The sequence below is a fragment of the Dermacentor andersoni genome, chromosome 11 (assembly GCF_023375885.2).
Source record: "Dermacentor andersoni chromosome 11, qqDerAnde1_hic_scaffold, whole genome shotgun sequence".
Taxonomy (NCBI): domain Eukaryota; kingdom Metazoa; phylum Arthropoda; class Arachnida; order Ixodida; family Ixodidae; genus Dermacentor; species Dermacentor andersoni.
Window position 1 is genome coordinate 104,884,146 of NC_092824.1, and position 11,794 is coordinate 104,895,939.

At 50.6% G+C, this 11,794-nt stretch overlaps 1 protein-coding gene across 1 annotated transcript; it reads right to left on the reverse strand.

Moving 5' to 3' along the window:
- Positions 1–2,799: 2,799 nt before the first annotated feature.
- LOC126539235 (phospholipid scramblase 2-like) lies at positions 2,800–11,204 on the reverse strand. The gene is made up of 5 exons (XM_050186005.3): positions 11,020–11,204; positions 9,889–10,355; positions 7,234–7,451; positions 6,161–6,490; positions 2,800–3,111 (listed from the first exon to the last, which is right to left on the reverse strand). Exons 2-5 carry the CDS (start codon positions 10,295–10,297, stop codon positions 3,043–3,045), a joined length of 1,026 nt encoding a protein of 341 aa, XP_050041962.1. The 5' UTR covers positions 10,298–10,355; positions 11,020–11,204; the 3' UTR covers positions 2,800–3,042.
- Positions 11,205–11,794: the final 590 nt, after the last annotated feature.

Sequence of the window (11,794 nt, forward strand, 5' to 3'; positions counted from 1 at the left end):
GGCGGGTTCCGCCAGTTCGACCCCCTTGATTTTGGATTTGTGCCTTGACTGTATTGGCTCAAAACAAATAGACGTACGTGTTAATGGGATTATGATATTTCTTGTGCATAAGTGTATTTCTTCTCGTAATAAAGTAATCGTCGTTTCTAAAACTCGAAACGCTGAGAATCGTATTACCCCCTACGTCTTCACGGAATCGTGATTGTCATCAGTCCAGAATGACCCTTCGTTTGGACGTCTTGCGCCAAGGCGCCGATGTGACGCTCAGCGAGGCGAAGTACGCTTGCTCGAATTGTCACTAAATTTGCTCGTCCGACTTGCGTATCAGCCGATTCTTCAAGCATCATGAACACGCACTCCTGCAATAGACGTAGTGGCTCATCCTTACTCAGCCGCCACATTACGATGCGAATTCGTAAAATATCTAATAAGCTAATGAAAAAGACTAGAAATCTAAAAAGAAATAGCAGCTCAAAGGCGCATTTCCACTTCGAATATTCGACAGGGTTATCGCATATCGGACGGACGGACGTCTGACCGACCTACCGACTGACCGACCGACCGAGACATGGTAATGAAAACATAGGACGGACTGATGGACGCATGAGACAGACAGAGAGAACAAAACAGGGTAACTAAAACATCCGACGGATAGGCGGACGGACGGACGGACGTATGACTGGCCGACCGACCGACCAACTGACGCAGGGTAATGAAAACATACGACGGACTGATGGACGTATGAGAGACAGGGAAAACAAGAAAGGCTAACTAAAACATCCGATGGACGGACAGGCGTATGACTGGCCGACCGACCGACCAACTGAGGCAGGGTAATGAAAACATACGACGGACTGATGGATGTATGAGACAGACAGACAGAACAAGACGGGGTAACTAAGACATCGGACGGACGGACGGACGGACGGACGTATGACAGGCCGACCGACCGACCGACGGAGACAGGGTAATGAAAACATAGGACGGACTGATGAACGTATGAGGCAGACAGGGAGAACAAGACACCCTAACTAAAACATTCGATGGACGGGCGGACGGACGGACGTATGACTGGCCGACCGACCGACCGACCGACAGACAGACTGAGACAGGGTAACGAAAACATAAGGACTGATGGACGTATGAGACAGGCAGAACAAGACAAGGTAACAAAAACATCGGATGGACTGACCGATGAGCGTATCAGACACAGACAGACACGGACAGGCGGATGGAAATGGGGCTAATTGTGGCCATTCTATAGTAGAGCTGCAGGAGCTGCCATGGGGAGCCAGTTCGTTATACATTTTTTTGGAAGAACGTGCTGGTATGCACAGGGACAGGACTGTGCATAGCAGCACAGTACTGTCATAACAGCACAGCACTGTGTGTAGCACAGCACTGTGTGTAGCACAGCACTGTGTGCAGCACAGTAATATCACTATAGGTTCCCGGCGCGCCGTAACAGCACAGCACTGTGTGTAGCACAGCACTGTGTGTAGCACAGCACTTTGTGTAGCACAGCACTGTGTGCAGCACAGTAATATCACTATAGCGCAGTAATATCACTATAGGTTCGATGTCGAGCGACATCGAACCCGTATCACAAGGGTTCCTCGTGGGACAACAACCCGACGCCTTTAGCAGGCTGCGCCGCAACTGCGCGGGCTATGTGGGCGTTCTTCAATGAATATCTCGCCAACTTGATTGATTGATTGATTGATTGATTGATTGATTGATTGATTGATTGATTGATTGATTGATTGATTGATTGATTGATTGATTGAAACTTATTAGAAGGGATGGCCCATGGCCTAAGGGTCACTAAGTATTTGCCATTGGACAGCGTCACTAGATGGCACACCTTGCCAAGAAACGAGCGCGAGAGGGAAGTCTGCTTGCCGCATGAGGAGTTCCTAAGCGTTCACACTTCCCGGCGCGCCGCGAATTCGGAGTTCACGCGCAGGCTTCGCAGCGGCGCCGCCAGTCGGCGCCGAGTGCTCTTTGGGAAGCAAAACAGAGCAGTACCGCTGCATTGCACGCCTCGTACATAATTCGGCTTCTACGGTAGCTTACTTTGTGTGGCTACGTTTATTTAATGCTAAATGCATTGCCGTCGAAAGTCATCGCGAAATAGGTTTTGCCGAATTTTCTTTTTTCGCGTCGTTTACCATCAGCATGCAACCGGCGAGTCCGCGGTCATCGAAACCGGGACCTCGTGCTCGGAAGTGGAATCGCTTAGCGATCGAACCGCCACGGCCACTAAAGCAAATACATGGCTGCCTTTGAAGAAGCGTTTGAACATTTGGCAATACCTTCATCCTCTATTCTAGTAGATCTTTTTTTTCTGTTTCCCATTTTACAGATTTCCACTCGTCTGACCAGGGTTTCGGCCGACCCATTTCCTTGGAGAGTTTTTCGCGTTGACACATGACCACTGGTTCAAACAGGTGGAGATGGCTATAAAGAAAGTACGGGCATATGGTGACTCCGAATTTGCTCTTCGCTATAACCTCATCTTCGGTAACGTGAAATATACGCTATAACGAGGTTTTACTTGTTTTTTGTACTTATTGCGCGAGGTCGGCTCAGCCTGCTGGTATTGCGTGTGATAAGACGCGACATGCTACAGGATTCGTTCGACATGACACAAGCTTTGCAAACATGTTGGCCGATTTTCTTTTTCGACAAGAGATGACAGATAACACGTTAAAGCCAAAATGCCACAAACCAATTCAAACATTCGAGAATTAAAATTTGCTGCCTGAAATAATACGCGAATTTGGTGCTGTTCTCGCATTAATTTATAGCGCGATCTGCAGGCCCAAGAAAAGCAACGTGCAAGAAGGGCACGACGAAATCGGAAAACAAGCTGCTTCACGTGAGCGTAGCAGTGAGCGCGAAAATACTGCCGGGGCTGCGTTCAGAAACACGCAGTCGGCCGCGCACAGGCCCTGAAGACGTGTCACGGCTGCAGCCTGTGTGAGCAGCCTGGTGTGTCTTTAGGGAGGCATCAGGACAAAATCGGCGATCGTCGAATAACTAATTTATGATGTTGCCGGGAAGATCCATGTTGGACCCACCGGCGGCGCTCTCGAAGAATATGAAGTCCTGCGCAGAGTCGTAAAACGACGTCGAGTCAGCGCGTTTACCCCGATCTAAGTAGTCCGTGGCTTTTTTTTTGAAAAATATCGAACGAAGATCTGGCGTCAACTTAAAGACAGAATCCAGCTTTTTTTTTTTTTTTTCATTCTTGAGGCGAGCAGTGCCAAAATATAAAACTCGATGCAAAGGTTAAGACGAACACAGCGCTGACACATCAACTTGAATTTATTGATAATCGTGCAAATGTCTAGGGTGTCCTAGCTAACGTTATCTAAGCTTCTCAACGAAAAATTTTATTAAAGCCCATGCTGTAAGATAAACATTTTTGACATTTACGGTGTTCGGTTATCGGAACGCTGACGACCGAACTTTTAATATTTTTTTTTTTTCGTTAAACAGCTTGGCTAACGTTAGTTGGGGCACACGGTGTACAGGGTGTCGCTGATAACTTGTTCCAACATAAAAAAAAAGATGAGACATGCGAGCGCCACGTAGCTGTACAGAAGCAAGGTAATGTTGCTTAACGCCGATTGGAGCAAGTAAGACTATTTTCTCTTGCATTTAGTTTTTATTCATTAACGACCATAAATGGACTAATATAGGTTGCTGAAGGACCAGCCGTGTTCTAACCTATCTTTGCATTGTACAAAATGCGGTGGCTGCACTCCCGTGTCTTGTGATACCAGAATGCTTGCTAGGTACAATGACGAGGAGGCACACAAGAATGAAGAATAACTTTTTTTTTAATTAACAAGTCGGGTTAAGTTTGTGTCGCCAAACCATCTGTCACGTTACATGCCTCGGAGACAGAACATCCGGATGCGCATCATTGAGTGACCAGTGTTCTGCTGCCTTTCACGGTCCCTTTAAAGAATTTGCCCTGAAACTGTTTGCTCAGAGTGTGTGTGTGTGTGTGTGTATATATATATATATATATATATATATAAAGAAACAAGTGAGACGTTGAATCACGATCACTCGAAGCCAAATCATTAGAACATTAGACGAAGCAAGGTTCTTAGATTTTGTGGGGAAGTAAAAGTTAAGTGTTAGCTGCCTAACAAGACGCGCGCTGTGTCGCAACGCTGGTGCGACGAGGAGCGCCGGCAGCGAAAGGGGGGGGCGGAGCTAGCGCGGGCGCTTCTCCCCTGTCCCGAGCGTTCCCTGCTGCCGCTCCCTCAAGCGTTTCAATTTGCCGCGGCTGCAAACTTATCCGAGCAGACGACTTTCTTTTTTACTTTGCTGTCTCCCCAGTTCTCGAATCACTTTGCTCGGAATGCCCTCGTATGGTCGCCTTGGCGCCAGGAGCAGATCACGTGACGTCCGACACAGTTCGCATTGGCCGCGTCTCCGGTGTCCTTTTAAATGCTGTGCCGATAAAGCCGCACTGGCCCGGACAATTGAATCCGAACTACAACGGCGCATGAAACGTCGATGTGAAGCCTAGCATTGCAGTGCCAAATCTTAATTTCGTATGCTTAATGAAGAACCTCCCTGGCTTTCCTTTTCTCTCTCCTCGTTTAATGCGATCGCAACTGCACGGACACTCCGAGCGAATTTTCGCCGTCGGATGTCGCCGTGATGTTCCGTTTGCTGCGGCTATGCTGTGTGCTGTGGGTGCGAGGGAAAGACTGCGAGGGCGAGCCTCGAAGTTGACGCGCGCCGCGTTCCCCGGCGCCCAATGTTCGAAGTCACGTGATCGAACACGTGCTCGGGGGGGGAGGAGGGACCACGTGTGTGCACGCGGTACACCTCGTCGAGCGCACGTCTCCTCCTCTAGCCCGGCCGTCGATGCGGGCGGTTCTCCGCGCGGCCGAGCTACGCGGTCCGCGCTACGCATCTCGGAGGCAATCTGCGGCGGGAGCGAATCCTAGTGGCGAGCCGAGATGGTCGGTGGCTTCGTGCGCGCTGTTACCGCGAGCCTCCTCGTGTTGGTTTGCTCACCGCTGCCGGCGCTCTTCGTGACGTCAGCGTTGTGGTAGTGAGCGTTCGCGGTCATCGAGTGAGATCTGGGCCCGTATTCTGAGATGTTCGCCTTCCGCGAAACTATCGCCCTGGCCACGCCTCCGCCAATGGCGCGCGCTGATTGGCGATTTTAGCAAAACCGGAAAATAAACAGCGCAATCTTGTAGTTCCGGCCTACGTCATATAACGTCGTGGTGTCGATGGGTGCTCTCGACATATATTGAAAAAATGAGCGTCTTTTGGCCATACTTTCTTACAGGAAACTCTATGCTTTTGGCGTCTCTTGGCGTTCGCTTGGTGGTGGAGTGTAGTAGAGATAAGATAGGTGGTAGTTTATAGTAGCCTTTTTGGTGGCGTCCTACACGAGGTGTTTCGCGGCGATATTTGTTGATTCATATAAAATAAAGCATTTCACACTTCCTTATTCAAGTTATTTTACCTAAAGAGGCCGTAACCAAACAGTGCACAGAACCCGTACTGCGGTCACTACACTCGTAAACAACAAATCCGAGCCGCTCTGACCTCGCCGGCAGCGATCTCTCAAGCGATGTGAAGCGTTCGAGTGCGCGCGTTGGTAGTGCACGCTGACGTCACGGGTAAGCAGTCGCTTGGTTTATTGAATGTCACTTTCGCAGTGGCGAAACTTTCGCGGAGGGCGAACATTTCAGAATACGGCCTCTGTTCGCGTCTGCCTGTGCGCGCTTAACAATGTGTTTGTTAATTTAATCAGTAAGCGAGCGCTTACTGCAGTTTACATAGCCGAGAAAACTGCGAACCTTCGTGAAATTGTCTAATACTTTGCTATCGCTATCAGTGTTTCACCTTGAGGGCGAAAGCGCGTCTTTTCTCTATGCCAAGATATGCCAAGGAAGCCTCGCTTTAAGAAAACAGAATAGCAACAACATCGAAAATATCGCGCACAAACGCGTTTCGATGCGGCATGTGCGCATATGTATACACATGGTGCTATGGTGCGAAAGTGATTCGAAAAATAGGGGCCCGAACTGGCGTAAAAACCCAGCAGCACGATTATCACGCACACGTGAAAGCCCGGTAGCCTAGCGATCCCTAGGTGCGCTCGTCTACTCACAATCAAAAAGACCGCGCCTAGCAGCGTGGCCTTCATCTTGACGTCCAGGTCGATGGGGAAGGTCACCGTGAAGTTGTCGATGTCGGTCATGGCCTCCAGCAACAGGCCGTTAAAGTTCTTCGAGAGCTGGCCGATCTTTGTTTTGCCGTCCCTCGTCGTGATGTCGAAGACGACGTCGTTGCAGCAGATGGACGAAGTGCAAAATGGCCCGATGATCCGGAGCACTACGTTGCCGCCGCTGTCCCGAAGCGAGAAGTAGGGGAAGATGACGGAGCAGTCTTGCTTTATCGAGCCGATGATGTTGCCCGGCGGAGAGTGAACCTCCATCTCCTGCACGCGCCACGGCACCTCTGTTATCAACGTGATGCAATGGCGCCGACTACGGGAAGGGGGGCTGGAAAGCTCGAGCCCCCTTCCCCCGAAATGTTTCCATAGGGCTATGCCCCCCGTCCACGCTGAGACTATAGCGACGGGGTCACGGGGCATCATGTCTTCTTTTTGTACGGCTTTGGACAAAACGACTGAAGAACTAGAGTTGTCCTAAATGTTGAAAGAACAGCACAGCCTTCAATTGCCACGGCTGCACAGACTTGTCTCGCACCAACAAAAGAGAAGGATGACAACACCACGAGTTTAAATCCAGTTCACCATCAGGGATTCCGACTGGTAACATGAACGGCCGCTTGATAAGTGCAGGTGTTCCTTTCGCGCTTATTCTCTTCTAAGACGTCGTACCCTTCCCGAACACCCAAATCAAGTCTTAACTCGAAAGCATCAACTATAAACTTAACTTTAGAAGTAAGCCCGGCAGAGACTACACATCGTCCTTGCGAATATGAATAAAATGTTTATATCAGAATGAATCCACCTTTAGCGTACAACAGAGTACCAGTCTCTGGAAACGGTTCTACGCGCTCCTCCAGGGCAAATCCTAAATGACGGTATCGATTGCGACGACCGCCGCCTCGTTTTACGTTAGGCAACGCCGTATCCAGTACGGGAGGCTACACACATAAAACGAAACTATACGCTCTCAATCGTCGTGCAGTATATACGTTACGTGGTGCGCGCACCTGGAGGCAGCAAAAGCAACAGGAGCTGTCGCAGCGGAGCGGCCGGTACAGCCGCAACACTTCGACGCTCCGGTAGTCGAGCAGCGACATCTCGAAGGGCCGGATGCTGCCGCAGCAGCAGCGGCTGGCCAGGTCGCTCTTCTCGTACGCCATGAAGATGAACTGGCCCATGGTGTTCTTGACGACGTACTTGTTCTCCTGCTCAAATGGCACGATCACTGCGCGCGCACAGCAGGCCGCGGGCGGTCAGAAAAGGCTCCGGCGATCTCTGCGCTCCCATTGTCTCAATTAAATCGAGAACTGTTCTTGCTGGCGCCCACTCCCTTAGGTTTAGGTAAACATTTATCTCAGCTCATATGCCTAAACCTTACCGTACCTAACATCGCTGCTTCTCGGGCGAGTTGGAACTGCGTTCGCGTTGCGGCCGTCTGTTTTTATCCGCGTGCCTTCCTGTGTCCGCGTCTCGGAAAGCGCAACCCATACCAGCACACTGGGTACCTAAACCGTTTACCTCTATGCTGAGTTAGCCTTTGTTTTTTTTTGTTTTTTTTTTTTATGCCCACAGCTTGTTTGGACTGGAACCGCCTTCCCCAACTGCCTTCCCCAACCACAGCTTCGGAGAACACGAGGGGACTTTCGGAGCACATTACGCCTCGTCCAAACGACGCGAGCAGCGTCTACCGTGCTTGTACTAAAAATCCATGCTAGAAATGTATTCCAAGCTGTACGAATTGCCACTTCCGAATTAAATCGGCATCAGTGTGTTTTGCTCCTCGTTCTTTATTTGGCAAATGCATTGAAGGAGCGGCTTGTCATGTTTCTGACTCGGTGAAGTACATCGGTGCGGTCACCATCTGTTGTTTATTTTCTGCCTGATCGCTTGCGAGTAACAGATTAGTTCAGGGTGCGCACAAGACTTAAAACGTAGATGGTTCGTACTTTGGCATAGCTTGTCGCAAAGACGTATTGACGCTAGTCACTCGATTGCCCTGTGGACCGTATACGAAACGTCAGCTTCGAACATTCGTATGCTGTAGGTATAGTCACCGTCACCCATTCTATGCATACGCTGCATTGATTAAAGTGTGCGCGCTCTTAGTGTTCATACGTTGACGGTAGAGTGGGCGTAAGCTTGAGCGTGACTTGCGGTGGATGCGCTTAGGATAACGTGCGAGCAACTTACTATGCCAGAAAACGGCGCTACTTCCTTCGTCATTGTGTAACTAGCTGTTCTCGATCTCGCCCACGTTCCGCGGTTGAAGTCCTTCAATTGGAGCTTAGCGTTCTGACGCTGGTAGATTAGGGAATTTCTTTAATCTCCGAGCAAACCCGTGCATTGCGAAGGACCGACAACGCAGGCGCTTCTTATGTAGCGGCGGTCCAGGAACCGGAATTCATTCCATTCCTTATTATGCCTGCCACTAGTTTTGCAGCCATATATGCAGGACATGTTTCCTCTACCGCTCCACATTTTGCAGCATGAATGGAGCAGAGTGCGTAAGCAAACACCCAGTTGCATTTCCGACAACTGATCGCTCAATGGCAGAGCAATAGCGGTGATCGTTTCGTATTCGTGCGCTTTTTCTCAGGCAACGTGCGGCGCGCCGCCGAAAGCTCCATCTCGTTTCTCTAGAGCAAACTGCTCCGCGAAAAGTGTCAATAGAGTCTGCGCTGTGTTCGTCGAAAATCAAAAATGCCTCTTGCGTGTTCCTATGAAAAAAAAAAACATGCCGGAAACAAATACCGCTGTTGACGCCACTTCCGGTTCCGTCCACGCAGCAGCAGCCTGCTTCGGACGCACGTATAGGCATGTGCTGTGCGCAGCGCCATATAAAGACGACAGCGGAGGCAAACGGGTGCAGCTGATCTAGTTGAGATAAAATGAATTGTAGCTCGGTAGTTCACGTAATATACGTGCATGACTGGTGGTCTGCTTTAGTGACAAAATGGCTTCCGGGAAATTTTCAGCCGTACGATTGAGTCGGTCGACGCGAGCGAGGAGAGGTCATTGGATTAACCCCGCCTGAATTAACCGCGCCTGCGCACCTACGTGAGCGGCCGACTTTGATTTCTGCAGGCGCTCCACACCACCATATGCCTTTTATTGTCAACTAAAAATAGCCCGTTACAGTCAAACCCAAACGAACAAACTTATATGTTAAAATTTGTTTTATACATCAAGAAACTGAGTGTGCCCAAACTCGCCTATGACGAACTCTTGCGATGCGTTCGTTATATGCGGAATGTATTACCTCCACCGAAGAAAGGAATCAGGGAAGGAATCCAGTTATTGAAGACATAACTACGCGTAGTTAGGAAGTATGATTATTGCCTGTGCGTTGAACAGTTTTTCAGCGTCGTTGGGAACGGCGTTTATGATGCGCGAGATTATGTACACCCGCTCCAGTCCACACGAACAGAAGATATGAAAATAAAATACAAATAAAATAAATCTCCTGAATACCGCGTTCGCGACATGCAAGCACCCTTATGTGGCTGGAAGCGGGTGCTCCCGAGTTCGATATACGTCTGACTCGTTGTGAGCGAGTCATCCCGAGTAAGTCAGCAAGGTTCGCGCGCTCGATGTATAGAGATTAATTCGCTTTATCCGAGTTCGTTGCACTGAATCCGGTGTAACGTGACGTTCGCGCTTACGTTCCAGGAGCTGAATCTGCTGGTGCACTAGCAGCTGGTCGACGTGCGCCAGGTACTCGAGTCCGGCGGGGCAGCCCGCTATCGGTTGCACGTTGGGCTGCACGAGCTGTAGCGTCGGCATCTGAACAAACGGGCCACGTGATCTCACTGGCGGCTGGGCTGCCGGTAGCATCATGACGCCTCCAGGTGGCGCGGCCATCGCGGGAGGCGCTGCCATCATGGCGGGTCTCGCCGCCGCTCCACCACCGGCCCTCAGGGCCGCCGGGGCCGGAACCGTGGGTCTGATAGTTGGAGCAGCGGGTGTGTTTGTAGCAGCAGCAGCCGCCGCCGCCGCAGTGGGTGTCGTCGTTGGTGCCATGGGTCGCACAGCCGGAACCGGGGGTCGTGTCGGTGGCATCGCGCTGCGCATTCAGGGCTCTTTCTTTCTTTTTTCAGCGGCGCTCTTGCCGGCTGGTTCAGCTGTGACCCTGTAAGGACAGATTGAGAAGAAACAGTGGCACTGCTCCTTGACGTGCTGCTTGTAAAGAAGCGCACGATACTTCCGCCCCCTCACTTCACTGGGAGCAGGAATTTGGCTCGATGAAATCATTGGGCCGGTTGCGAGTACTTTAAACAAATTGTAGCGGAGAAGGGGAACGCTGTAGTGGACCATTCTCTCCGGCGCTTTCTAGTGGGAACGCGGCTCGTGCTGAGACTCCGTGCCCTGCGCCGACGATCTGCCCAACCGCTGGTGGCTAATAAGCACCTTTACAAGATGTGCTTTGACCGCATGTCCCAGAGCTTTCTGCTCATTTTGCTCACGTGAATTAGTTTAAAGCACGAAAAAGAAGCCGGCTCTGGAGCAATATAGCGGTGACGGCTGCCATGACAGAACACGAAAACAAAACGAAAAGGCTAATTATTGTAGCCCAAGTCTGTAAAAACTTCCACTCTAGTAAAAGATTGCCGGTTGACGCATTTTTGTCTTTTCGGTAAACGTATAGAAACGGCGTCGCTGCGACAGTCTGTTACCCAGATGACCGGGTCAATGTCGCCGGCAAGACAAGGCAGGCCGGCGCAATTCAGGCGGAAAGCAGCGCGGAGCAGTCGTGGTGACAGTGTCCAGCCACACTGCGATGAAAAGCCACTCACCTGGGCGGCTGGGAGGAAGATCGCTGGCGCAAACGGGTGTGCCACTTCCCGACGACAGCGTTCGGAGCCAACTGCTGCTGCTTCCGGCCCGCTGGACCCCGGGCCGGCACGAGGCACGAGCAGTTTATTCGTGCAAGATGGCGAAACTGGCCAAAGATGTACGAAAATATCGACGCCAACGCTGATTGAGAATTTAGACGTTAACAGATTACCGTGCCATCTACCGTAGTTCACAAAAACTAACAATCGCAGTGAACGATATGACCTCGCCGATTACTGCGAGTTATCGTATAACCTGCAAGCTGCCATTACGCCTCAACTATCTCTCCGGAAAGTCTCACGAGGTGGCTGGTTACTGAATGCGAGTTTCGTAACCGGTGTGTTTAAAGGCCATTATAGCTCTCTTTTTTTTTTTTTTTCGTAAACAGTGGCACTCTTCGTTAATTATGGTTGACAGATTCCTCTGTAACGAACATTGACTTCGACGCGACCACCGATGAAAAAATTCTAAAAGGCTGTTCGCATAAAGCAGCGACTGAAAAGAGTTGCCAAAGCAAGTTGGAGTATTCCTTGTACATCTTGTAACCGGCGGTATTCCGGCGCTCTGGCGCCAACTCGGTTGCGAACTTGCGCTAGCATCGCGCATATACTACGCACTTTGATTTGTGTTAGGTGCGGCGTGCTATGGCGGCGCCGTCTGGCGTGCACTTCGCAAGTGACGACTGCTGCCTCTGAGACGCTTGTGTGCACCTGTGCATCTTTTGCCGTCTTTGTG

Bases quoted from the DNA above. Each gene is read 5' to 3' on its own strand.
- LOC126539235 (XM_050186005.3), bottom strand. From the start codon at position 10,297: ATGCGCAGCGCGATGCCACCGACACGACCCCCGGTTCCGGCTGTGCGA. The intron at 6,491-7,233 runs GTGCGCGCACCA...TGGCGCGTGCAG, and splicing joins GTTGCTTTTGCTGCCTCCAG to GAGATGGAGGTTCACTCTCC. The intron at 3,112-6,160 runs GTGAGTAGACGA...GACTCTGCGCAG, and splicing joins TAGGCGCGGTCTTTTTGATT to GACTTCATATTCTTCGAGAG.